A 24,544-nucleotide genomic window follows, 5' to 3' on the forward strand; every position below is an offset into this window, starting at 1 on the left:
GTAGCTGTTGGGTGGACATGTCAGATCGGGCGTCAGTGTCGTCTTCCTAACATCTGTTCATTCTTCACCGAGATAAAGTTGCCTGTGTAGTGACCATGGATTTGCTGTATATAAACGTTTTTTGATGGTGGGTATTTTCTCCTTTTTTCATCAGAATAGTCGGGGTATATTATATTGATACTAAGTTTGACTTGTGTCCCCTGTCTCTCCAATGGACGATTCCGATGAGATCCCCTCAGTGGAGGCAGTTGAAGGTGCTGAAGAAGTACGGCCGGCTAAGAAGGCGAGGACCAACTGGAAGGAGTTGGCGGCGACAGCTAAGCCTAATCCTAATGAAGGCGGTGGGCTCTTCGAGGTAGGCATGGGAATCTTTCTTAGCGGAGCGATGCACTTTTTTATTCGCAGTTCACTGGTCTAATGCCCCATCTGTCGGCAACAGCATGCGCTGCGACTACCGAGTATGTCGTTGGGATGGGCTCTCGTTATTGTCACGGGTGTGGCAGCTTATTGGCGAGGCATAAGATTGGGGTTAGGGGAAGTATGAGACCGGTAGGAGATCCCCGGTTCGATCCCTGGTGAGCGCACCGATGTGGTAATTATTAATTTCTCAGCGGCCTGGGAATGTCGAGCAATTCTTATCGATTTTCTGTCGACTGAGGAACGCTCGGGTGACGGTGATGGCCTTGGCGCTGGGGGAGCTGGTGAAGGGAAAAGACGCGCACAAGGTTCTGGAGGAAGTCAAACGGCAACTGTCCGAGGTGTCCCGGCAAGTTGAAGATTTGCCTGACAGTATGATGTGTTCATGCGTGCAATCTAATTCTGGTTTGATTCAGCGAATTCTAAGCCGCGGCTCATGAGTGCCCTAAAGGAAGCCTTGGGGCCTCTGGAAGAGATACCGGCTAAGAGAGAGCGGCCCGAAGGGGCAGAGGAGGAGGTGGAGGAGGAACAGCATGTTGACATGGTGTGTGTGAAGAAGTCTATTGAGGTCGCTATGAATCTCGATGGAGCGTACTTCTGGATGTACTATATGTGCACTATGGTAAGGGTGTTTGGTATCGGGAGGAGATGATAAGAAGTTGTTGTGTGTTAGTCGTTTGAGCACGGCCATAGGGTTCCCTCTGGGGGGTCGTCCTTGGCCTTGCCGCCGCCGTTGGAGTATTACTCTGTGTGGTGTCTTCTGGCCGAGGAAGATGTTGACAGGCAGGAGAAGGTGGGCTCGGTATTGAGTGGATGGGATGAGAAAAAACGAAGGCACTTGGGGGAGGCGGAGCGAAGCATTATTGATGAAGCTACCCGTAAGTGGTAATCATAGTTGTGAATGTGAATATTCACTTTGGGAATGTCGAAAATATATTCGTTTTGGAGGGGGGCCGCCAGTGTTGGAGGAATAGATGCTCGCCTTCCTCAGCTGAGCTCAGGAGTTTTCTCGCTGATTATGGAGCTAGAAGTATAGAAAAACCGATGGGAATTCCTCCAAAATTTCCTCAGAATTTTCATATTGTCATCAACACATGTAGTTGACCCTGTGCATACTTTTTCATTTTCTCCCGATGTACGAGTTGAATTCTCAAACTGGTCGTATATTTGACTTTTGTTGTTGTTGGCGCTTAGTAAGTGTCGATGTTGTAGGTATCCTCGATGGCCCCTCTTTCGACACTACTGCCTGTAAGAACCCACTCTACTCTATACAGTGTATCCGCTGGGTAGAGTCTCAGCGTGTATCGCATGCCCTACTAGAGGGAGGCAAAGTGGATACGTGGGATGCCCTGGTGAGAGGTCCATGAGGTGCTTGCTTGGACTGGCGGTGTAGGTACCATGTGGGATGGGCACAAGGGCGGAGGAGACGCAGACGTTGAAGCAGGGGGATCCGCTGATGCCTAGCAAGGTAATGGAATGGGGTATTCATGGCTATGCCCATCATCAGCTCAGATTCTCTCGGACTGGGTCGATTCGACGAGAGACTATATGTGCCATATGTAATAAAGCCAGCTTCGCTCCGCTAGCGAATGAAAAAATAGATACGCCTATGCAACACCTACGGAGTCTGCTCTAGAGCTCCTGTCGAGCTTTGTTCCAGGTGGGGTCGTTGAGGTCGGCAGTGGTACCGGGTATTGGGCCAAGCTGTTGAGGGATCGAAATGTGAGGCGTCTTGTTGCGGTTGAGATGGTATGATCCTTTTCGTAAGGTGAAAGTATTGGCCTTGGATAAGAACCCACCGGATCACCAAGCCAATGCTTACCATGGCCGATGCAGACCACACACTGAAGTGAAGAAGGGTGTAAGTCGCCCGCTCTGTCGTGGTTGATATTTGGGGTTGTTTTGCCAGAACGCCGCGGATCTGCAGTCGTTGTCAGCAGAGGAGTACCCTAAGCTCATGCTGTGCTACCCGCCACCTCAGGAGCATATGGCGGCTGAGGCGGTAAGAGGCGGTGACGGACTGGACTGTTGGTGGTGATACTGGACTGTCAGATTGGTAACTTCAAGGGAGACTATGTGTATCATATTGGGGAGTGGTTTGGTGACACGGGGACGCTAGCGATGCAGAAGGCCCTTGGTCAAGGGTTTAGGATGATCAGAAGGGAACCGCTACCGAACTGGCCCAGTGGGACTATTGGTTATTATTCCCATTGGAGTGGTAGGGTACGTTATCAGGCACCAGCTATGAGATGACTATATGGAAAAGAAGGTCGAATAAGGATGACGATAAAGGGGAGAACGCCTTACCGGCTGTTGCATGTGGGTGAAATTTTCAGTCAAATTTCGCAACCCGTTTTACGTGAATTGGCGTGAATACTCTTGTGAGAACAGCCCGATAGTTGCGGTATGTAGGAATATGTTTTTCACTAGTGTTTTTCATATCACGGGTAAACCTGTACTGGTATGGGACGTAGCGGTCTACAGGTTCCCATTGTGGCAGGAAGGCTCAGGTCAGATGCCGTGTTACTTGTGAGATAGCGTAATGTTGGGGATGGTGTGGTATTGGTGTATGTGGATGCTGCATTAGGTATTGTAATAAGGAAGAATGTCTCGATGCCCATAGGAGTAGACACCGGACGCTGATGGCTTTCAAAATGGTAAGAATTTTGGTTTTGTACCTGTAGGGTATTCCCCGGCAATTTCGGCCCTCCACCTTTGTAGTTGAACTCATTACCCTTGTGGTTAATACTTTATCCGTGGTCTTAATAAAATCCCCTATGAAGGCTAATGTTATACCCGGTCTACTTGAAAGCTTAGGAGGTTAGTTTAACCGAGGACGCGCGTAGAATATCAACTAGATGGGTAAAAAGTGAAAATTATCGGTGAAAAAAATGGAAATTCTGTAGATTTTCTCTCGAGAGGGTATTCCCAACTACTACAGGAAGTTGCTATTGAATGTATTTCCATAGGGGCTGTTCCGGCATGCTCCTTCTCTGTGATAAACGCTCCTGTTTATATCGGAATCGTCAATTGCATTTCCTGGTCTCCTTCGGGAATCGACTTTCGTTTACCTTCTAGGTGCCGGTACACAAGAAGCTGATGAGTAGTTTGAAGCTGAGCAATAAGCAAGCACTGCGAAAGCTCAGACGGCGATGAGGGACGTTCTTTTGCCGTTTTACTATGGGGTTTCTGATAAGGGATACCCTAACGTCAAAAGTAGATAGAGATGTCTTAGTAGATGTACACTGTTGTTTCCTTGGAGTTGGTAGTCTGGTGTTGAGGGGGCGAAATTATGGTAAGTGTTAGCAGTCCCTATGGCCACTTCCACCGAATCAGCTAATAAGAAAGCTAAGGTGATGCCCAAACAAATAGAAGAGTTGGCTATTGATACCATCAGGTGAGATAGGAATTGGTCGAGGAGTGGTATGATTGTCTTTTATTAGGATTACGGCGGCTGATATGGTTCAGAAGGCGAAGTCGGGCCATCCGGGTGCCCCGATGGGATGTGCCCCCATTGGCCATGCTCTCTACGCTCACGTTATGAAGTACAACGCCAGCAATCCCCACTGGTGGAATAGGGATCGATTCGTGTTGTCTAACGGCCACGCCTGTGCTCTGCAGTACGTCCTTATGCACCTTGCTGGTTACAAGGATGTCGGGGTGGAGCACCTCAAGAACTTCCGTCAGTTGGGCTCGAGGACGGCTGGTCATCCTGAGCGACATTTGTTGGAGGGAGTGGAGGTCAGTACTGGCCCTTTGGGGCAGGGCATCTCGAATGCTGTTGGCCTTGCTATTGCTGGGGCCCATCTGGCGGCGACTTATAACCGTCCTGATGGGTACGAGGTCTTCAACAACTACACTTTTGCTGTGTGTGGTGATGGGTGTTTGGAGGAAGGGGTCAGCTCGGAAGCCTGTGCACTTGCTGGTCATCTGGGGCTTGGGCGCCTCATTGTACTCTATGATGATAATAAGATTACTATTGATGGTAGGACTGATATTGCCTTTACAGAGGATGTCACTAAAAGGTTCGAGGGCATGCACTGGCAGGTCCTTGAGGTCGCTAAGGGTGATAGCGATGTGGCTGATATAATAGCCAAGATTGAGGAAGCCAAGAAGTGTACGGATAAGCCTACCATTATCAAGGTCCATACTACGATCGGGTACGGCTCGGCTAAGCAGGGCACTGCTAAGGTCCATGGGGCCCCTCTGGGTGACGAAGACCTGGCCAATGTTAAGAAGGAGTTTGGCTTCGACCCTGAGAAGTTCTTCGAGATCCCCGCTGAAGTTAGGGCTTTCTATGGAGCCGTCTTGGCTCGCGGCCAGCAGGCTAATAAGGAGTGGGATGCTCTATTTGCCAAGTACGGTCAGGCATATCCTGCTGAGCATGCGGAGCTCATAAGGCGTGCTAAGGGTGACCTTCCTCACGATGTGGACAGCTTCTTCCCGAAGTACCAACCTGGGGACAAGGCCAAGGCCACACGTGTGACCAGTGGGGAGGTCCTCGCTGCCCTCATGAAGCACCTTCCGGAGATCATTGGGGGCTCGGCGGACCTGACCTCCTCTAACATGACCAACATGGGTAACTTCCCTAGTATGCAACGTGGGGCTATGCAGAACCGCTATATTGAGTTTGGGGTCCGCGAGCACGGCATGGCCGCTATGCTCAATGGCATTCACGCCTATGGGGGCTTCCTGCCCTTTGGGGCTACCTTTGTCAACTTTATAGGTTACTGTTGGGGTGGTATGAGGCTCTCGTGCTTGTCGGAACAACAGGTCCTCTATGTTATGACTCATGATTCCATTGACCTTGGGGAGGATGGCCCTACCCATCAGCCCATCGAGATCCTGGCCCTGCTGCGTGCTACGCCCAATATGAGTACGATCAGACCATGTGATGGTCGCGAGACTGTGGGGGCTTACAAGTCCTATCTTGCTAATAAGAACGGTCCGACTACGCTTATTCTCAGCCGCTCTGGTTTGCCTACCTTTGATCATTCCTCTGCTGAGGGGGCTATGAAGGGTGCCTATGTGATAGACGATTTCACGGGCAGCAGTGACCAGAAGGTCATCATCATCGCTAGTGGCACGGAGGTCCTTCAGGCAGTGGAAGCTAAGAAACTTTTGACGGAGGAAGGTGTTGATGCCCGAGTTGTGTCGATGCCGTCATGGAACCTCTTCGAAAAGCAAGGGGAAGCCTATAAGAAGACTGTCCTTCCACAGGGGGTAAAACGCCTGATGGTTGAGGCCAGCAGCCCTTTGGGGTTCGAAAGGTATGCTGATGAGTGGATCGCCATGACTACCTTTGGGGCTTCTGGGCCTGCCAATAAGGTGAAGGCACATTTTGGGTTCACGGCTGAAAATATCTGTATTAGAGCTAAAAGGCTTCTTGCGGCCTCTACATGAAGGCGACGGTTATTGGGAAGAAAGTACCTTGTCGAGTACTGCTGAAAATCTCATCTATTACTATCACTACTAGGAGTTTGATTCATAGGCTAAAAGCATTTAATGTTATTCTCACCGTAGGAGGTCGTATTTGTTCGGAAAGGCTGGGCTGAGGGTCCCTCTGTGCAGTTGCTGTTGCTGTTGTTGTTTCCTGATGTGTGCTGATAATACTACTACTGCTACTGAATCGGCATATGACTTATTTGTCAATGATTCGGCGACTTGTGATGTTTGTGAGAAGCTCATTGTCTATCTGAGGGCTGTTTCTGGCAAGGTGAGTTGCAGTCGCCGAGAATTGAACCCGGGTTGTCCTCGGCAATGCATGCCCTTTGTCCATTATAACGTTGAACACTGTGTGACTCAGGCTTCCAGTTTTACGGGTAGTACAATTCGTGCTAGCACTAAGCCGGGTAACTCGGTCCTTTCTGCCGCATTTGGTCAACGACTGCCGGTCTATGCCAGTCAGAAAAGGGAGGAGTCTTTTGAGGGCGCCCTGAAGGTAAGTTGACATGCCTAGTGCGGTGTGATGCCTTTGTGTTGGGCTCAGGTTTTGAAGGCAATTGCTGAGGACTCTGGTTTTGGAGCCCTTTTAATCCCTGAGGGCAGCGAGGCCCTCAAGTGGGTTGAGTGGTGCCTCAACGAGAGCGAGGGGGCATTCAAGCTCACCAAGGAAGGTGTGGAGAAGCTCAATAAGGCTCTCGAGGATCGGGTAGGCCCCGCTGGCTTCAAGGTCGGGGTAAGTCATTATTTGCTACCGTTCAGGCATTCTTGCTCGGTGGTAGCAATATCACGCTCGCTGACTTTGTAGTAGCTCATGCGGCTGAGCGATGGGCCTCTAAGGCCTCACAGAAGGAGCTTGCCCAGTACTGCAACATCACTAGGTGATGATGGTATTGGATTCTGGCACGTGTTTTAGTTTTTTGGGGCAGGTGGTATCACCATATCAGTAGCTTGCCGGGCAGCCCTTACCCCGACAGTGTTATAGACCTTCATGCTGTGACGCGGGCTTATACTAATCTTCATAAGGCCGACGCTACTGCTGCTGCTGAGGGCAAGGGGGGCAAGGGCTCACCTAAGAAGGGTAAGCGTCTGTTCATGTGACGCTGGAGTGTATGAAGAGGGCCAGATGTTATCTATAGGCTTAGTTGACCATTGATAAGATGATAATGAGGAAAATTTAGGAAAATTTTGTTTTACAACGATTATATGTGGAAACTCCTGAGAGGACCAGATGTATATGCCTACACTGGTTTCAGGAGAGGCTGATGAGGCTGGGAAGAAGAAGGCGGAGAGGAAGGCGAAGAATAAGGATAAGCAAGCTAAGGCACAGAAGGAGACCCGACCTGTAGAGGATGTCAGCCGATTGAATATGATTGTTGGTAAGAAATGCCCTCGGGTGGAATTGAACCGTAGGTCTATCGTTAAGCTGTGCTCTCAGGTAAGATCAATAAGGTATGGGAACATCCTGATGCTGAGAAGCTGTGGTGTGAGGAGATTGACTGTGGTGAAGCTTCCGGTGAGTGTCGGCCGAACGACTTATAGAAACTCACATAAAGCGAATCAAGCAGTGGCCCACATACCATCCATCTCTGAAATTGTCCGCCGGGCGTTTTCAATCCTTGATGAACTTTGAGACTGTTTCTTGTCATTACTATCAGGTCCCCGTCAGATCGCATCAGGCCTTCGTGATTTCTATAAGGAAGCCTCGGATCTCGAGGGTCGTAAAGTAGTCATCTTGGCTAACCTCAAGCCCCGACCTCTGCGTGGATTCGTCTCCCATGGTATGGTCATGTGCGCATCTAGCGGTGACCACAGCCAAGTGGAAGTGTTGACCGTCCCTGAGGATGCTAAGCCTGGTAAGCGTGGTTCTGCTCTATGCGACGATGTGGATTCGTTATGGTCAGGTGAGCGCATCTCGATCCCGGGCTTTGACGGTGAGCCTGATGATGTCCTGCATCCTAAGCACAACCCTTTCGATGCGGTCAAGGGTAAGCCAATCTTGCTATCTTGTATTTCCGCAACGCGGTTGGTCAGGTGACTTGAAGACTGTTAAGAAGGAGGATGGTGTGATCGTGGCCACTTATAAGGTGAGTCTAAATGTTCTTCTGTCGGCTGACCGGCATCGTCGTCTTTTTAGGGCAATGCGTTTACACTTCCCAACGGTGAGATCATCACCACTCCCAGCCTTGCCGATTGCGAGATTTCCTAAGTGCTCAGTAGCTCATCAAATTTACGAGGTTCACGATCAGTGTAAATATTACTTAACTTGCTGCCAGCGGTGGAACGCACACCTGCCAACAGTTTCCCTACGATAGCCTCTCTCGTGTGCTTGTGTTGAGCAGTCTGTTGTAGTGGAGCTATGGAAGGCGTTGGGGGACTAGTAGGGGTATTGGATATTTTTACTACAGCGCACTCCCTTCCTATGGTTGAGGTCAGCCCTGTAAGTGGTGGTATCGTATTGTGGCAAGGCTAATAGGCGTGACATAGCGGATGTGTGACCGGTGCTTGCGATCTCTTTGTCGTCGAATACCGACTGGATTGTCTATTTATCGTGCTCTCCTTGAGGGTGGCAGCTTCTTATACCTTGGTTGAATGTGTTGCGTGTGTATAGTGGGTTGGTGGGCTAGGCCATCGCCGGTCGATGGGAACTCATCGTAGAGCTTAACAGCATCTTACAATGGTGTTCACGCGATAATGTATCGATCATAAAGGCAACTCATCCATTTTATCGACTACAGAAATGAGGTTTGATCAAAAAGTCCTTCTGAGCGACTCCATGTTCGTTCGTGAGCTTCCGATCGAACTGCAAACCGTCTATGGGATACGACGACAATGGAAGCTGACGTATCCATCAATGCGACTCGACGTGTGAGATCCCATACCTTAGAGTGGCCCCCATCAAGAAAGCGATATGTATCTACTCAATCTACTATATGGTGCGTAAAAGCATCTGAACGCCGCGCTCGCCGACGAATCTTCCGAGAATCTCCCAGTTTCGGTCACTGCGAAACGTTCAACCATAAGACTCGGCTGTGTTCCTATCCGACAGGTTGTTATGAACTATGTTAACGTACAGAACGCGCTGTGGCTACAGCTTGCAACTTGCGTATTTACAGCATGTCTGTCCTCCTTATCTCAGCCCTATGCGGGGTTCTGATCTTCACCCCTACTGGTGGTCAGTCTACCACTAATCCAGCGACTGTCGGCAGTAGCACTACTACTTCTATCTCTTCAACGGTCGTCACTACTACTGGACAGTCTACCACTGCTCCAGCTACAATCGGCAGTAGCACTGTCACTCCCGCATCCTCAACAACCGTCACTACTGCGGTGACTACACCGGCTACTACTACGGTCAGCGAGGATGTGGTGATGCGTACTTGTGACGTTTATTGCCGAGGCCTCAATGGTCCCGAGTCGTTCTGTAAGAACTGGTTAGATGATGCTGTGTGCCAGGGTGGTAACCAACCCTGTGGAACTCTTGACGTATGCGGGCCAGCAGTGTCGACTGGTACAACGTTCCATCCACGATGCGATGAGATGTGTCAGAGTCTGAACGATGTTACTTCCTACTGCAAGTGGTGGATGGACATTCCTGTCTGTCAAGGTGGTGATCAGCCATGTGGTGACGTGTCCATCTGCACAGCACAGACTTGGCCGCCTGCAAGCACTCCTCCTTTCATCAACGGTCCTCATCAGTATCATTCCCCGACCTGTGATACGTACTGCCAAGGTCTCAATGACGAGGGTTCTTATTGCAAGTGGTGGGCGGCCGAGCCTGTGTGTCAGGGAGGTAACCAGGCGTGCACTCCTGACGTTTGTGGTGTCGGAGAGGCTACACCTGCAACCACTACGGATACCTTCCATATGGGCCAGAACGCCAATTGCGACGCTTATTGTGAGGATATAAACCCCGAGATGATTTTAGAGAAGTCTCACTGCAAGTGGTGGCTCCATATCGCCGTTTGCCACCAGGGTGATCAAGTATGCACTCCTAGTGTGTGTGAGAATTATACTCCGTCTCCATGATGCTATATCTCATGTATATGATGCTCAACCAATAATGGTTTATGTAGATTATATATCGTGTGCTCGTCCATCCGGGTCTTGTGTTATTGGGTGGTCGGAGCAACGATGGCGGGTAACAATGTGATGACTTTGCCGTGTCGATAGTGGGAGTATATGAGACCTTCAGGAAGACATCACCCTGGTGAGGAATGAAAGGAGTCGCGTTAATTAATATACCGTCAAATAATCAAATATAATCACTACCGAAATAACTGGACAGAATACTGAGCAAATTGTTCTATCTGCAGTGGCAGCACCAGCGCGATAAATGAACCTTCTTCTTGTTAATGCCATGATTAAGGAGATTTTACTGTTATCACTGTTGTGTCATAATAGGGGGGAGATTTTGAAATCGTGATATGGAGTAATTCCTTAGCACCACAACCTAAGCCTAATGATAACTCGTCAAGTACGAGTTATCTGGGAATAACCAATTGATCGTCAACCAGTTATCTATATTAGGGAGGACGGGTAATCGCTTCAAAGGGTACATTTGATAGCCTGTGATCGGCTCTGAATACGTAGCGTCTCGTCTATACGTGGCCCAACTAGCAACACAGCTTGTTTTTTGCCGGGCATTTCAAGGATAAAGCTTATCAATGTCAAATACAATCCGCGCAAGTGGATCGTGGGCAGTCCCTTGTGCAAAAAAAAATGATTCTCGCTCCGAGGCGTGCGCGAATTGCATAAGCGGAGCGAAGTGATTCACGAATGCTACTTTAATGAATAGATGTTATAGCTACTGTACATAGTGTGGAGCGGTCCTGGGCTAGTTGAAGGAAATTAGTAATGTTGGGGTGTCGCGTTGGAAGTGAATCCTTGAAGAGGATGTTTCTCATGAGAGAATTTGGAATTGGTATGGTCAATGAAGGTCGACTAGAGAGAGCGATTAACTCAGTTCCCATAGAGAGTTCCTTTAACAATGCCGATTGACGTTAACAGACTTCGCGCGGAAAAGGGCGGCGACCCGGAGGCTGTGCGAGCTTCCGAGCAGAAGAGGTGATGTGGTAAAGAAGATAGGTTTATACGAGACGGGTTATAGGTATCGTAATTCTGATACTGTGGGCACCGCCGTGAAACTCGATCAGCAGTGGCGTAAGGATATGTTCGCACTGGACAAGCTCCGTGAGGAACTAGGCAAGGTATCTTGAGGATCACTATGAAAGATTCAGAATAGGTCCAATTGTTGTCGTTATGTTCAGATCCAAAAGGAGATCACTCAGAAGAAGAAGGCCTCTAAGGGTAAGGATCCTTGCACTGAGGAGCTCGCTCGCAAGGCCGAGGGTGAGAAGAAAATCCAGGAGCAGGAAAAACTCGTAGCTGAAGTCGCCAAGTCGCGTGATGCTGTAACTACCCAGAATAGTTCTATACGGTTTAAGAGAGTATTCTTGTCCAGGCCGTGCACTCTATTGGTAATATCATCCTTCCTGACGTCCCTGTCAGCAACGATGAGGATAACAATGAAGTCTACAAGAAGTGGGGTCAGCCCAGGTACTACTATCACGAAAATTATTTCAGTGGGAGATTTCCCTTGTAGGCAAATTTTCGTCGATGGGAAGACTCCTGGTCACCTCTACCATCACCAGATCATGTACATGCTCGGTGCTATGGACCAGGAGCGCGGCATCAACATCGTTGGTCATCGTGGATACTTCCTCCGTGGTGTTGGCGTACTCCTTAATATGGCCCTTATTAACTACGGTATGAGCTTACTTGTTAAGAAGTAATACAATCCTTTTGCGTGACTATAAGGAGTCCTTTCCCTCGTAGGGGTTATACCGCACTCCAGCCTCCTTTCTTCATGAAGAAGGACATCATGGCTGAGACCGCCGAGCTGGGCGACTTCGATGAGCAGCTCTACAAGGTAGTGTTGCCGTCTAGCTGTGGGATATCCAAGTTGATGTATAGGTGAGTGAGAACTCCCAGCAGAAAAAGGAGGAGAAGGGCCTCAAGGAGAACGATGGAGAGTACTATCTCATCGCAACTTCAGAGCAGCCTATTTCGGCCTACCATCGCAAGGAGTGGATTGACGAGGATCAGCTCCCCTTACGTTATGCTGGGTAATGAGGACTTCTATTGTGGTGGATGTAGTAGTTTGTGGTGGTTGTGTAGTATCTCCACGTGTTTCCGAAAGGAGGCGGGTTCTCACGGCAAGGAGACCTGGGGCTTGTACCGAATTCATCAGTTTGAGAAGTTGGAACAGTTCTGTATTACCACTCCTGAGGAAAGTGTTGCTATGCATGAGCATATGCTCGGTAATAGTAATACGGCTGAGCCACTATGGAGAGGTCCTTTTTAGACATGTCTGAGGAGTTCTATCAGTCCCTTGATTTGCCCTATAGGGTCGTCAAGATTGTCTCTGGTGCTCTCAACGATGCCGCTGCTAAGAAGTGACGACCATAGTCGGTACCTGTTCAGTGTTATCATCGTAATAGGTACGATCTCGAGGCCTGGTTCCCTGGGTATAACATGTACAAGGAACTCGTGTCCTGCTCTAACTGCACAGACTATCAGGCCCGTGCGATGGAGACACGTTGTGGCCATGTGAAGCAGGGCGAGCGCGAGAAGCGATATGTAGGTGGAAGAGGAGTTGAAGAAGGTGTGGTATCCGCCCTTAACAGGTTCATATGTTGAACTCGACACTTTGTGCTACTGAGCGTGCTATGTGCTGTATAGTTGAGAACTACCAGGAAGAAGAGGGCGTCAGAGTTCCCAGAGTTTTGGTATGCTATCTTAAAAGGTGGTCGTTGCTCGGTTATTGTGGTTTCTATCAGGTGCCCTATATGCACGGTATGGAGTTCCTACCCTATGTGAAGCCCATCCCTAAGAACCCCGATGAGGCCAAGAAGGTAGGATTATAAGCAGTGTTGGAGGAATATATGTTCACTTTTCGCACCTGAGCTCAGCAGTTTATACAAGAATACGGGTAGAAATATACCAAAATTTCGTCAGAATTTCCATATTGTCACCAACATGTGATTATGCGTATTTCCCCCACGACGGAGTGGACGACTTTGTTGTTGTTTCAGGCCGAGAAGAAGTAGTAGGAGTATCATAACATTCCTGTTGCTGCAGTTACTGCCCGCCTTGTATGACTACTGTTTCAACGCCTTGACAGGCTAAGTTCATCACACTCAGTTTGCCTAGCGTTTATCAGTGATCCTAAGTGGTCAGGGTGGAGGGTCAAGATTAGAATACTAGGGGTAGTTGAATTCCTACTACTATAAATATGCTGCGTTCGCTGGCTCTGCAATTTCTTCTCCTGTTGGTACTTGTAGTAGTCGACGTACAGGCCTGGTCAATACCATGGTTTGGGACTAAGAAGGTATGAGTTGAAGTCTTGGGGGGACATGATGGTGTTGTGTCGGCTCAGAGAGCTCTGGGGGAGGTAGCGGAGTTGGACGAAGTGTCACTGGATGAGCTCCTAGTGACGGAGACTATCAGTGCTGTCCTCTTCTATGCACCGTGGAGCCCCTATTCTCAACAGGTGAGTTCAATACTACTACTACTACTACTACTACTACTACTACTACTACTACTACTACTACTAGCGGTGTGGGAATATATATCTTTGGTTTCCTCAACTGAGCTCGTAAGTTTACTTGCTACATTATGAAAATCCACATACGATTTAGGTTAGAAGTACACAAATAGCAACGATAATTTCCTAAACTTTCCTCAGAATTTCCATATTGTTACCAACATATGTAGTTGACCATGTTCATATATATTTTCACGCTGACTACTACTAGAGTGTGTAATGCATGTACGTAGGCCCTTCCTATGTGGGAGGTCGTGGCTGAGAAGTTGGCCTTGAGTAACCCTCCTATTCCTGTAGGGCAAATTGATGCATCCAAGTACCCTGAGGTAGTAGTAGTTGTTATAATAACATCAATTATGTTATAGTCGAATTTCATGTAAATGCAATTTTCTCTTGAGGGAAAGGTGCGCCTGGCATAAGTCAAAAATACGGTATAAATGAAAAAGAGTATACGTAGGGGGACACCAAGAAGGTTGATATAAATACATTGTATGAATCTCTATTATCATTTTAAAAGGGGAATATAGTAGTATATGAGGAGTATGTATATTGGAGTTTCGCTCTAGTGATGTGAAAAACACTAGTGAAACATATATTTCACGACTACTGCATATCACCGCGAATATCGCATTTTTCACAGAGTATTACGCCACTTCACATAAAGGAAAGAAACTCCATTAAACGCCATCAGACTGAAATCCTCATGGTATCTTGAGCAACATAAGGGCACGTCATAATGGGCGCATGTGCAGCTGTGTGCTCGCAGTATCCTACCCTGGTCTAGACATATGAGGATAGCTCATCGTCGTAGTTGATATGGACTTTCTCCCTTGTTATTCGAGCAGGTCCGAGTGAAGCACGAGATCCGCGCTAATCCGACAATAAAGTTGTTCATAGACGAGGAAGCCTTCGAGTTCCCGTTGGAGGAGGAGAGGACGTAGGGTGGAGCCTATAAGTCCTCGTGTCACAGCTACTCTTCTTCCTCCTCTTCACAGGTGGGCTAATATAGTAAATTGGATCAACGAGAGAACGAATAGAGAGCAAGTCGTGTCTGATGCAGAGGAGATGGACGTTTTCCTGGACGAGAACCCTCTGGCAATCGTCGGCCTATTCATTTCTGAAAGAGATTCTGAAATGTATTATCGTGGATCCGATTGGTATAGACTTTGATAGTCGCAGGTTCAAGAAGACCTCTCGTCATTTCGATGATGTTTCCTTCGCCGTAACGTACGGTAGTAACTCCCGTGAGATGGCCCAGTACTTGGTGAAGCAGGGGTAGTAGTGATATAATGGGAGTATGTATAGTGCGCTCAACTGTCGGTGTTGGTGACTAGATGTCCTCGAAGAAATGGCGGACCTCGCTAGGTGCCAGGTGTTTACTCAACTTCTAGATGGTCTGCTCGGCTCTTTGGTGCGGGAAAGGTCTCCGGTTCGAATCCCAGGTCGGATATTCTTCATACGAACAAGTTTTTCTGTACACATATCGTTAGGGAGGCATCACATTAGGATTTTCTGATTTTTGCGACAACGGCCGTCCATTGAGTCCCCGATTGAATATCCAGCCGTGTTGGAGTATAGTCATCCTTCCGTGCTGGAGGGAAATGATGTGCATACGCGTACCCTTGAAATGGTCTGAATTGCAATACGTAGTTGCGGACGCTCACGCGAGGAAAAACCTGGTAGGGGCACTTAACTGGCCTCAGCTGAGGAATCAAACATATATCCCAAAACTGTGGTATGCCCTATTTCGACGTCAGGAAAATCGAGAGAATGCCCACGAGGTTCCCAACGTTGGTGATGCTCTATCACCACGACGAGAAGGCCGCGATCTACGACGGTGATATGGGCGACTATCACAAAGTATGCGGAAAACGGCAGTAGTGTTGGTGGTAAAGAGTTGGTGGTCTATCAGGTTGATCAGTTCATCCTTTCTCGTCGTGTACCGATGGTTACAGAGCTCTCAGCAGAGACTGCTGATCAAGTAATGCGAAGTGCCGGGATCGAACCCACGACCATTCGATGGACGTAGTGTTGTGTAGATATTCTCGAGTGGTATGCCTACGATATTCCTCTTCCGTGACCCTGAGTCGGAAGTGGGCCAGAAAGCTGAGGCCGCTTTGAGGGAGGCAAGCACTACCCTAAGAGGTAACACCAATCGCCGTTGAGATCGTCTACAGAGTACCTTGAGATGAGGATCAATCACTCTGCTATGCATACGTATTCCATGTCTTCTCGAAAAGTTTTATATATAAAGTCTTTTGGTCAAGTTGAGAATCTCGACTGAACAAATTTTACCTCTTCTGCTGTGAAATCATTCGACAGGTCTGGACTCGCACATGTTGTAATATTGGGCATACAGGTTCAGTCGTCTTCGCTCTGGCTAGCGATAAGAACAACGCCATCCAGCAACAGTTGTTCCACGAGCTCTCACTTGAGAACGTAATAACCTCTACCTGGAGCCTCCAGCTTGTGAGTATTTCTTTAGTTGGAACCGTCGGATTTCCCTACCACACGTTTGGTTTATCGCTCCACTCGTTCCCATCAACATCGGCAGTACATGGACGTAAAGGCGCGGAAATATCGTATTGATGCTGGATACGGTGCACGGACATGCCCACCAGGTAAGAGCCTCGATACCGTAACTTGGTCGCATCGTATCAATTCAGTTACCTCTCCTGACCATTACCGCTCCTTCGCCCATCAGTACATCAAAGGGATGATCAACCCCTACAAGCGGTCAGAACCCCTGCCCGTCTACTATGGCAACGAGCCAGTCGTGCAGGTGGGTCCTTGGCTCGGTCACTGTGTGTGAGTGTACAGCCTCAGGCGGTCGGTAGCAACTTCCAAGAGCTCGTCCTCGACTCCCCTCAAGATGTCCTTGTTGACTTCTACGCACCATGGTGTGGTCATTGCAGACAGTTCGAGCCCACTTATAAATCTCTGGGGGAGACTCTCAAGCCTTTGAGGAATACGTAGGCTTCCACTTCAGGCATCACTGTTGCTATTATGCACTACTTGCCAGATTGCGAGTTGTGAAAATAGATGCGACACAAAACGAGGTCCCAGTGCAGATCAGTGGATTCCCCACTATACTGCTATACCCAGCTGGTGAGCTCTTCATATGATGTCGCTCAGGCCGACTAGTCCTTATATCAGGCAAAAAGGATTCTCCAGTGGAATTTCGTCAACAGCGAACTATACCTGTCATGACTGAGTAAGTCTTCCGGGTATGCTCTTGCCTCCATTTTTGTGTGTGTAGGTTTCTCAAAGCACACTGTACCAACTCCCTCACACTTTCTCGGGAGGATCCCAACTCTCGGTGGCAGGTAAGCTCATATGAGTTTTTGTACGAAACATTAGTTGCATCCTTTTCAGGGATTAAGCCCCGACGAGCTGTAAATAGAGTAAACCAGTTGCAATTGCCACTGGTTAATTGACAACTCCCTCGTATTCCTGTGTATTTCCAACTATTGTTGTCTGAGGGTAATTCGTCAGTGATAGGTTTCGTTGTATTTACAAACATGCTATTGCGTTAATACGTAGTTATATTGACAAAGACACGCGCATTAAGCCTCATTGTGTTGAAATTAATAACATAGTTGTTAATAATAAAGATAGAAAATAATGTGTTGAATAATATATATAGATATATTATTTATATGCTTATTCATTAGCAATGTTACTGGCATATATATTTATAGTTGTAGCATGCGCCTTGTCAGTTGAATTGAACTAAAACGAAAGAGATAACCACGCTTTACTGGATACGACATTCACATATGCAAGATATGCAAAGATTCAACACAAGGATGAAAAACCTTCGAAATACCAATCGCGATCAGCATATCTGCATCTGACAGGTTGAATCATGTATGAGGGGTTTATAAGTACTTTATAAGGCCGGTCACAGTGACCAAGATTGCAGCGAAGGCAATCATCGTTGCTAGAAGGAGAACTAGTAGAGAAGTTAGACCACGCTGCTTCACAATAGAGTCGATTATAGTCTTACCAACCAGAGTGCCAATAAACGCTGCTGAGGAGTACACAACCTACAGGATAATCGTTGTTCAAGAGATAGGAGGACTCAGGTTACAGCGTAGTCCCATGGGACGAGTCCTGCCATAATGAAGGCTAATGCCGCTGATGAGGAAGTGAACAAAATCAGAGTTGCTATTGTCGCTGTGCAAACCTGCGGGGCGGACAGTGGGAGATCCCATAGAGCCATGACTTGCCTCCGAGATTGAGCATGAGGGGCCCTAACATCATACCGCCTCCGATGCCTAGGAGGCCCGCTACGATGCCAGCAGCGAACGTAGCTATCGAATACGTGACAAAACTTCGGCAGGTCCACAGGATGTCACCTGGCTGAGGGGAATGTCGTTGTTATGGTAGAAGGGCCTAGTACCGCGAACGAAAGGATAAGCAACCTCTGTCTTGGTCGCAGTGTCGAGTACAACAGACCGCCCTGTGAAGAGGCCGAAGAGTATAAGCCAAGTCATCACTATAGCAGATAGGGTCCAATAGGCTGGCCCACAGTAGGGTATAGCATCGGGGATCATGGACCTCCAATAGGAGGGCTATGGAGTAGTAGAATGGTGTAGCACTACTCACTCAGTCCCTTTCCCGCATCGCAGCACTAGGAGTAGAATAAAAGCCGCCCATACAGTGCCCAGCTTGGTATGCTTATCGATGGGGTACTTCATGATGGATGAGACGAAGGGACCATCGTCGGCCCTACCTGCCGGGCATCTCTGTCTATTAACCGCTGCCTCAAAAGACTGCTCTCATGACCGCGGTCATAGGTCGGCTGCACAGGTCGGCGCGATAAGGATATAAGGAATGAATCTCTCTATCGCACTCCGAGAAGGAGCCCTTCGTCCCGGCTTTTGGCTGTTCACCGTCATTCACATCAGAATCAGCATCATATAATCGGGGACAATCTGCAGTATCATCCGTCTTCCAGTGGGAACTTCTTACTCCCTTCCTGAGTGGCGACTGCAGGAGGAGGCGGGGCACTCGACGATCTATTCTGACACTCTGCCCGATAGACTCTGACGCCTTTCCGGAAAGTGATAGCCGATGTGATTCCAAGGACAATTGGCATCGTTATGATGACCAACCACGTCGGGAGGACCTGCATTCAAGGGCCTGGGCGCTACCAGAGTATTCCTTCTCGAATTACCTCCGTGCGAAGACCGGGGCATTCTCTAGGGCAAACCCCTCTAGGCAAACACAGTGTTGTGTTTATTGACAGTGAAGGGCGGCATGCAACAGGATAGTCTTTATCGGTGCAGACCAAGGAGGCTGATGATGACGGCATCTGCCAGACCTTATGGCCAGGCCAGGGGTATTCTTACTGTACAAGAAAATAGGCTGATTAGGAGGCCGACACTACGGCACATTATAATGGTGCTGTTGGATCTGTTGTGGTATACAATAATAACTCAACACCAATATGTGGCATAGGGTATTGGTAGTGATAGTAGGAAATTGGTGGTGGTGGTAGCTATTCGGAAGTACACCTAACAGTCGCTGCCTTTCGACGGTCGAGGCAAAACCATCCCGACTCCAACATCGACATGCATGCCAGAGCTGCTGACAGGGTGGCATCCTTCTTCACGATGATGTTGATGCTACTGCGACACCGCCCCTGTTGGCGTCATCATCGTCCCGACCAACGGCAGCAGTGTTACTATTACCACCGAGGTATAGTAAAGATAACACCAAAAGAAGTAGGAGGGAAGGAGGAACATCCGATAGTGATCGGATAGCAAATCCGCGTTGACTGACCACAGCATGAATGGTCCTTGGGAATAAGTCATCGTATGGTTCAATGACCGTGGAATGGAAGAGCTCCTCCCCTTTAACGGTAACGGGCAAAGACACAGCTTCAGACCTCGTACCGTATGAGGAGACTGAGAAGGCAACACATGCGATGATTGAGACCATCAGAAAGAAGGACGGCCCGAAGGGGCTTCGATGGGGCAGCAGTAGTCGAGACATGGAAAATGACCACTGTGAAGATATGAGGGGAAGAGGTGAACTCAAGGACGGAATATGTGATGAGAGATATAGCCCAAGATGAACCAACATTTGCAGAATACGAGAGGGCCTTCACAATTGACGAGCCACGTCAACCTGTCCAGTTAGAATGCAGCATAGCATACTCGGACGTCTATACGAGATTTACATTATCAGATTATGCTATATATAGGTAGATGTGGCCGATACAAAAATGCCCTCGACGAAAGTAGCGATGGAGTGGTACGTTTAACATATGGTACTATACAAGACCTCGGTGGGTCCGGAAGAATGATATGAAGAAGGCTATCGTGATGACCATGGGTTTAGAGGATTCCTCCATGCCTGAGAAGAAGGCCTATAATCAATCGCCCATCCCTCTGTATTACCATGGACCGGAACTATCCTTAAACATGAGACTTCTACCTCTACAGAGACAGCTGCCAGGTATGGTGACTGCTGTCCTTGCTGGTGCCGTCCCGTCTAAACTGACCGGGTGGAGCGTCGTGTGCCTCTTGCAAGGAACCATGTTGGGCCGTCTCTTCCTCTGCTGCCGTGGTGCCTTGGGAATACAGAACTACTGCCAAGACTAGAAAAATGATGGATGGTGGAGTGTTGCTGATGATCCCTCCGCGGTGATAAGGTTTCACGAAGGGGCCTCCCACCGGCATCACTGATGCTTTCCCGATAAGGTTCATCCTTTGACCGTCATTAACGGATGGCAACGTTATTATAGGATCACTCCCTGCCGCCGTCCACCCAGAGGCCGGAGCTATGATGAATAAGAATAATAAAAAGAAGACCAAGTGAATGGAAGAACCTCGTCTACGACCACCACCGAAAGTAGGTCTTGATGATGTATCGTACATTGGCTGGAGGACCTATCGGAAAAATTAAACCTAAAAGGCGTGAAGTTCGGCCTGATGCGTATAAGGTACAGGGTAGATGAAACATAAGATTCACCGCGTCACATCTTTAGCATCACGCTTCCTGTGTCACTCCTGGTCAAGTGTCTGTGGAATCTCCTCGCGTTGGGTCCCCGCTCATTCTGTCAGCTCCCTCTCAGCCACAACGCTTCCACAGTAAACTATACAGAGTAAGAGAAACCCGATATGTCATCCAGTTACAGAAAAAGAGACGTAATCGGCCCAGGGCGTGCGCTCTTGCGGTCCTGACCAGTCCGTAACACTGAACACAAGATGAGACGTGTATCATATGAGTGCTATCATAGCACTGCTATGATAGCAGTCTCAGAGGTGGATCATTCTCCCACACCTCGTCAACCTCGCTGGAACGTTGGGCAGACACTGGGTAGTAAGTGTACACCTGGCAAGTCCCAAGGATCTCTGGGTTGCGATGCTGAGCTTAAACGGGGAACATGCGACTGAGGGCTTCAGACTCGGCGGCGGTGCCACCGTGGCGGGGTCCGAATTCAGATTCGGACGCCTTTGAGGAACGCGGATAGCATATACGAATCAATCAGATCTTCAAATGAGCAATAGTTTGGGCAGAATCTGCCCAGTATCTAATGCTGTGTGGATCGAGAGGTAGTCTACATTTGTGGATTAATATTCCTATGGTTATTATATTGTTGTAAAAGTTTTTCCTCGAAAGAGGGGTGCAAGTAAGCACGAGAGGCATGCCCAGAGCCGCGTTAACAACGCGAGAGAGAAGCTTTCGGGGAAGAATCAGCGTTTTCAGGGAAAGTCTAGTGTCCGCGTACACATAGTTCAGAGTCAGTATTTCCAGGAGACCGTTCGTAGCCGGAATTCATATCACATCCACGATTGCTAACTGACAACTCATTAACAAGACAATTCTCACATCACTATTGCGGACCGAGAAGGCGCAGTACGAGTTCTCGGGTTCCCGCTAGTAACGTGTCAAGAACTTTCCAAACGCAAGCAAAGAGGGTACAGGAAATCATACGCGAAAAAGGACCTACCATGGTCGCAGCTCGGCGCATGCAGATTTAAACAATGAGATACCATGCACCCATCGATCCCCATCATACACACGAGAAAGTATTGATCACATGGCCGAATGAAATCAGAGTGCACGATAACGTGCGATCCATCACGCAGCGGCACCATCGCCACCATCCTGATCAGATGTCCAAAGAGTGAGATTGTCTCTAAGGAGTTGCATAATAAGAGTCGAGTCCTTGTAACTTTCCTCACTAACATTATCGAGTATTAACAACGAGTAGACAAGTTTACGGTTGTGAAACTGAGATTGAGCGTATCAATGTCATTTAATATAATGGCTCAGGGAAAAAACACCATCAATTGCGGGGCACGCACGTACACAGGACTGCACGCACGAACAAAGCAAGACCGGGCTCGTCAATCCTCAATACGCCCCCTCTGCCCCGACAATTGAGGGTGATGCAGAATCGGCACAACATTATAGTGATGATGATCAACAACGCTACCGTCAGTTAAGACAATACGGATCCTTCTACCTTCATCTAGCAGATCCTTCACATGACCCAAACGGTATCCGGGGCTCAGCTTCTTTTCCGGATGGTAGATCAGCACTGGGTCACCAATCGTAGGCTTCAGGATCTTGTTCTTCAAGCTCTGGTACCCCATAGAGCGAGCGACAGCCATCCTCATGTCGCGGAACATCTCATTCAGGAAATAACACCGCACTGCTCTAACGCGGTGAGAAATAGGAAGAGTAGAAGAGCCACCAGCGAGGACGCAACCTCGCTTACGAGTAAATCCACGAGCCAATTGATCAGGCGTAACCACGACAAACTCGCCAGATGGCTCGTCAGAGTTAGCATAATCCAACGGACGAGTATTCATCAGGAACGTTACCTCCCTGCAGATACTCTCCAAATCGACATCGTCCTTGCGTCGCGGACGTCGTCGTCCCACAAATCCCGCTTGGCTCCTCAGAAGCGTCTTTGCGATCTTTATGCCAATACCATGAGCACGTTCACCGCCACCACTACGCCATGGAGATCGCACTGGCAGCAATGAAACCGTCCCATTCAACACGCGAGAAACCTCTTTGGGGAAACGTGCACTGCGGAAGTAAGCAGCATTATCACACCACAATCTTCTCAACCCGCCTTGTTCAGTCTGCACTCGGACGAGAGAATTCAGACGTCTATCGTGGTCTCGCCAGTCGGAACCCAAGTGGAGTGGAAGGTATGGAGACAGTAGACGGTAAGCACCTTGGTCGTCCCGGACCAACCTTTGATATCTCCAAGGCTCAGGACGTCGACGAACACATCGTGGTACGGTTCCCACGCTGTGGCTTGGGTGCGATGAGGTCCAGCACCCGGTGGCTGAGTCCACGTACGACGAGCTCGGATGAGCTGACAAACGAAACAGTGCTTTACCAAGGCGCGAACATCCATACGTAGGCGAGGCAAGTAGAACCGATCATACACAGATGCCACAGTCGAGCGGACATTTCCGTGTTTGCTCAGCCGGTGCGAGTCGAGACAGATCTTTGCTCGAAACGCACGACAACACTCATCCTTCGGGATAACAGGCAAGTAGGTACAACCACCGTCTGCAGAGCCGTTTCGGAAACAATACACCCCTGCGGTCTCATCGTGTACGTACGGGCCGGCACACGACAGAAAAGGAGGCTTCATCTGCTGCTGCAGAGATCTCACAAGGTAGTTGACATTATCGGCCTCGAGTCGGACATCCTCAACTCTCTTCGCAGACGGCCTCAGAGCATTGAAAACTCTGTGCAGGAAGAGGAAATCGGTAAGGACGCCATTCACATCCCAATTGCAACCACATAGAGTCTCGATAAATGGCTTCGGCTGTTGTTCATCGGCAGCGGAATCGGCTGCACAACAGGCAAGGAAACTCTCTGTAGAAGGCATAGCACTCAAAAGAGTGTAAATGTCCACATCATGAGCATCTTCATCCATCAGCTCCGCCCCCTCAGATCTCATGATCCAAGACAGGCCTACTCCTTCAGCTTCCGGCTCTGAGAAGATCTCGGGGAAGTCACCAGTGTTACCAGGACCACCATGGAGAGCATCGACCAGCTTCATCCGTTGGCCTGATTCTAGGTGGACCTCTCTCTCGAAGAGTCGCGAGAGCATATCCGGCATGGTGTTCGACTTACCCTCGATGTGTTTCACCACCACTGTTCCGGCCCCCAAGGTCTTCAGGTAGTCGAGCTCATCCCGGAGGGCGTTGAGGGTTCGCAACACTGCCCTCCGCTCTAGTGATGATCTAGACACACCCCCATGACCGTTGATCCACTGCACCGTCGGTTTATTATCCGATCTTACGGTCAAGGTAATCGAAGGTAAGGTTCCTGACAGTGTCGTCGCTAAGTGAGCCACAATATCAATAGCGCACTGCACCGCTCGACAACAAACGGATAATTCACGGCGATTTGAATGATAATGTTGCTGAGCGAGAGTGAATCTCCAAGCCCCAGATGCAAGAAGATATCGAGTGGCTCCACTATCACCATTTGGGTGCACTATCGATACAGTGTACCCTGCTCCAATGTTAGAGGCATCGGCCGCGACTTCGATATGTAAAGGATCAGCGCTTTCTCGAAGTGGAGTGTCATGTAAGCACGGAGTGATCGTCGCCGTTCTCTCTAAAATCCAGTTCATCAGCGACCGAGCAACAGACCTCTGTAGATCAGATAGTTTGGAAAAATCGCACGAGCTTCTCCAATCGACCTTCGCAAAGGTGTGGGCAAACCAGCTTCGGATAGTATCCGCTAGCACCCGGTCGATTGGGTGGCAACCAGCACAGTCATATGCTAGGTTCCCGCCGAGAGAGAAGATAAAAGCCTTAGTCACCGTCGTCGTGACGTTACCATCCAACACTTGTAACACTGATGTGGCCTGCTGCCGAGCCAACTGGAGCCGATCACCTCGGTTGCAATCGACGCGAAGAAGAGGCGTCGGTCCACTCTCATCGTAAGTCATTGTGCATCCCAGTAAGTCGGCGGAATCCGACCATACGAAGAGGGAAGTCGGTAGGTTCATCCGCTCTAGGATATCGGCAACATGACTCCTTGATGACCTGATGGCGATCGCTTGGAATTTCTTCC

At 48.9% G+C, this 24,544-nt stretch overlaps 11 protein-coding genes across 11 annotated transcripts; 8 read left to right on the forward strand and 3 right to left on the reverse strand.

The window, feature by feature from the left end:
• Nucleotides 1–211: 211 nt before the first annotated feature.
• Nucleotides 212–3,573, forward strand: Pmar_PMAR020503 (hypothetical protein; the record flags this gene model as incomplete). The annotated part of the gene is made up of 16 exons (XM_002775476.1): nt 212–355; nt 406–549; nt 612–789; nt 834–1,039; nt 1,091–1,295; nt 1,630–1,769; nt 1,811–1,885; nt 1,930–1,976; nt 2,019–2,139; nt 2,186–2,278; nt 2,327–2,419; nt 2,470–2,602; nt 2,653–2,736; nt 2,902–2,956; nt 3,005–3,074; nt 3,496–3,573. 16 exons carry the CDS (start codon nt 212–214, stop codon nt 3,571–3,573), a joined length of 1,866 nt encoding a protein of 621 aa, XP_002775522.1.
• Nucleotides 3,574–3,724: 151 nt separating this feature from the next.
• Pmar_PMAR020504 (transketolase, putative) lies at nt 3,725–5,899 on the forward strand. The gene is made up of 2 exons (XM_002775477.1): nt 3,725–3,814; nt 3,861–5,899. The coding sequence occupies exons 1-2, from the start codon at nt 3,732–3,734 to the stop codon at nt 5,818–5,820; spliced, it is 2,043 nt and encodes a 680-aa protein (XP_002775523.1). The 5' UTR covers nt 3,725–3,731; the 3' UTR covers nt 5,821–5,899.
• A 114-nt stretch (nt 5,900–6,013) lies between these two features.
• Pmar_PMAR020505 (methionyl-tRNA synthetase, putative) lies at nt 6,014–8,145 on the forward strand (the record flags this gene model as incomplete). Its single annotated transcript, XM_002775478.1, has 11 exons — nt 6,014–6,133; nt 6,224–6,358; nt 6,407–6,568; nt 6,622–6,740; nt 6,789–6,940; nt 7,116–7,238; nt 7,298–7,375; nt 7,518–7,715; nt 7,764–7,847; nt 7,894–7,946; nt 7,997–8,145. The coding sequence occupies 11 exons, from the start codon at nt 6,014–6,016 to the stop codon at nt 8,066–8,068; spliced, it is 1,296 nt and encodes a 431-aa protein (XP_002775524.1). The 3' UTR covers nt 8,069–8,145.
• Nucleotides 8,146–8,976: 831 nt separating this feature from the next.
• On the forward strand, nt 8,977–9,888 carry Pmar_PMAR020506 (conserved hypothetical protein; the record flags this gene model as incomplete). Its single annotated transcript, XM_002775479.1, has 1 exon — nt 8,977–9,888. The coding sequence occupies one exon, from the start codon at nt 8,977–8,979 to the stop codon at nt 9,886–9,888; it is 912 nt and encodes a 303-aa protein (XP_002775525.1).
• Nucleotides 9,889–10,823: 935 nt separating this feature from the next.
• Nucleotides 10,824–13,059, forward strand: Pmar_PMAR020507 (seryl-tRNA synthetase, cytoplasmic, putative). The gene is made up of 13 exons (XM_002775480.1): nt 10,824–10,926; nt 10,970–11,069; nt 11,130–11,273; nt 11,324–11,418; nt 11,465–11,650; nt 11,698–11,791; nt 11,836–11,987; nt 12,040–12,182; nt 12,227–12,317; nt 12,363–12,501; nt 12,549–12,650; nt 12,702–12,776; nt 12,957–13,059. The coding sequence occupies exons 1-13, from the start codon at nt 10,850–10,852 to the stop codon at nt 12,969–12,971; spliced, it is 1,413 nt and encodes a 470-aa protein (XP_002775526.1). The 5' UTR covers nt 10,824–10,849; the 3' UTR covers nt 12,972–13,059.
• A 651-nt stretch (nt 13,060–13,710) lies between these two features.
• Nucleotides 13,711–14,859, forward strand: Pmar_PMAR020508 (conserved hypothetical protein; the record flags this gene model as incomplete). The annotated part of the gene is made up of 5 exons (XM_002775481.1): nt 13,711–13,794; nt 14,314–14,405; nt 14,464–14,604; nt 14,648–14,743; nt 14,841–14,859. The coding sequence occupies 5 exons, from the start codon at nt 13,711–13,713 to the stop codon at nt 14,857–14,859; spliced, it is 432 nt and encodes a 143-aa protein (XP_002775527.1).
• Nucleotides 14,860–15,205: 346 nt separating this feature from the next.
• Pmar_PMAR020509 (protein disulfide isomerase, putative) lies at nt 15,206–16,867 on the forward strand (the record flags this gene model as incomplete). The annotated part of the gene is made up of 11 exons (XM_002775482.1): nt 15,206–15,328; nt 15,381–15,449; nt 15,508–15,613; nt 15,828–15,907; nt 15,954–16,089; nt 16,135–16,250; nt 16,295–16,440; nt 16,491–16,576; nt 16,625–16,682; nt 16,728–16,794; nt 16,844–16,867. The coding sequence occupies 11 exons, from the start codon at nt 15,206–15,208 to the stop codon at nt 16,865–16,867; spliced, it is 1,011 nt and encodes a 336-aa protein (XP_002775528.1).
• Nucleotides 16,868–18,974: 2,107 nt separating this feature from the next.
• On the reverse strand, nt 18,975–20,390 carry Pmar_PMAR020511 (hypothetical protein). The gene is made up of 2 exons (XM_002775484.1): nt 19,879–20,390; nt 18,975–19,834 (listed from the first exon to the last, which is right to left on the reverse strand). The coding sequence occupies exon 2, from the start codon at nt 19,559–19,561 to the stop codon at nt 19,085–19,087; it is 477 nt and encodes a 158-aa protein (XP_002775530.1). The 5' UTR covers nt 19,562–19,834; nt 19,879–20,390; the 3' UTR covers nt 18,975–19,084.
• Pmar_PMAR020510 (hypothetical protein) lies at nt 19,786–20,082 on the forward strand (the record flags this gene model as incomplete). Its single annotated transcript, XM_002775483.1, has 1 exon — nt 19,786–20,082. The coding sequence occupies one exon, from the start codon at nt 19,786–19,788 to the stop codon at nt 20,080–20,082; it is 297 nt and encodes a 98-aa protein (XP_002775529.1).
• Nucleotides 20,391–21,834: 1,444 nt separating the features above from the next.
• Nucleotides 21,835–22,302, reverse strand: Pmar_PMAR020512 (hypothetical protein; the record flags this gene model as incomplete). Its single annotated transcript, XM_002775485.1, has 1 exon — nt 21,835–22,302. The coding sequence occupies one exon, from the start codon at nt 22,300–22,302 to the stop codon at nt 21,835–21,837; it is 468 nt and encodes a 155-aa protein (XP_002775531.1).
• Nucleotides 22,303–22,601: 299 nt separating this feature from the next.
• On the reverse strand, nt 22,602–23,579 carry Pmar_PMAR020513 (hypothetical protein; the record flags this gene model as incomplete). The annotated part of the gene is made up of 1 exon (XM_002775486.1): nt 22,602–23,579. The coding sequence occupies one exon, from the start codon at nt 23,577–23,579 to the stop codon at nt 22,602–22,604; it is 978 nt and encodes a 325-aa protein (XP_002775532.1).
• Between the last annotated feature and the right edge of the window lie 965 nt (nt 23,580–24,544).

This window comes from Perkinsus marinus (genome assembly GCF_000006405.1).
Source record: "Perkinsus marinus ATCC 50983 genomic scaffold scf_1104296955874, whole genome shotgun sequence".
NCBI classification, from domain to species: Eukaryota; Perkinsozoa; order Perkinsida; family Perkinsidae; genus Perkinsus; species Perkinsus marinus.

Bases quoted from the DNA above. Each gene is read 5' to 3' on its own strand.
- Pmar_PMAR020504 (XM_002775477.1), top strand. From the start codon at position 3,732: ATGGCCACTTCCACCGAATCAGCTAATAAGAAAGCTAAGGTGATGCCC. The intron at 3,815-3,860 runs GTGAGATAGGAA...GTCTTTTATTAG, and splicing joins TTGGCTATTGATACCATCAG to GATTACGGCGGCTGATATGG.
- Pmar_PMAR020507 (XM_002775480.1), top strand. From the start codon at position 10,850: ATGCCGATTGACGTTAACAGACTTCGCGCGGAAAAGGGCGGCGACCCG. The intron at 11,419-11,464 runs GTACTACTATCA...TTTCCCTTGTAG, and splicing joins AAGAAGTGGGGTCAGCCCAG to GCAAATTTTCGTCGATGGGA. The intron at 11,792-11,835 runs GTAGTGTTGCCG...GTTGATGTATAG, and splicing joins TCGATGAGCAGCTCTACAAG to GTGAGTGAGAACTCCCAGCA.
- Pmar_PMAR020511 (XM_002775484.1), bottom strand. From the start codon at position 19,561: ATGTTGGTTCATCTTGGGCTATATCTCTCATCACATATTCCGTCCTTG.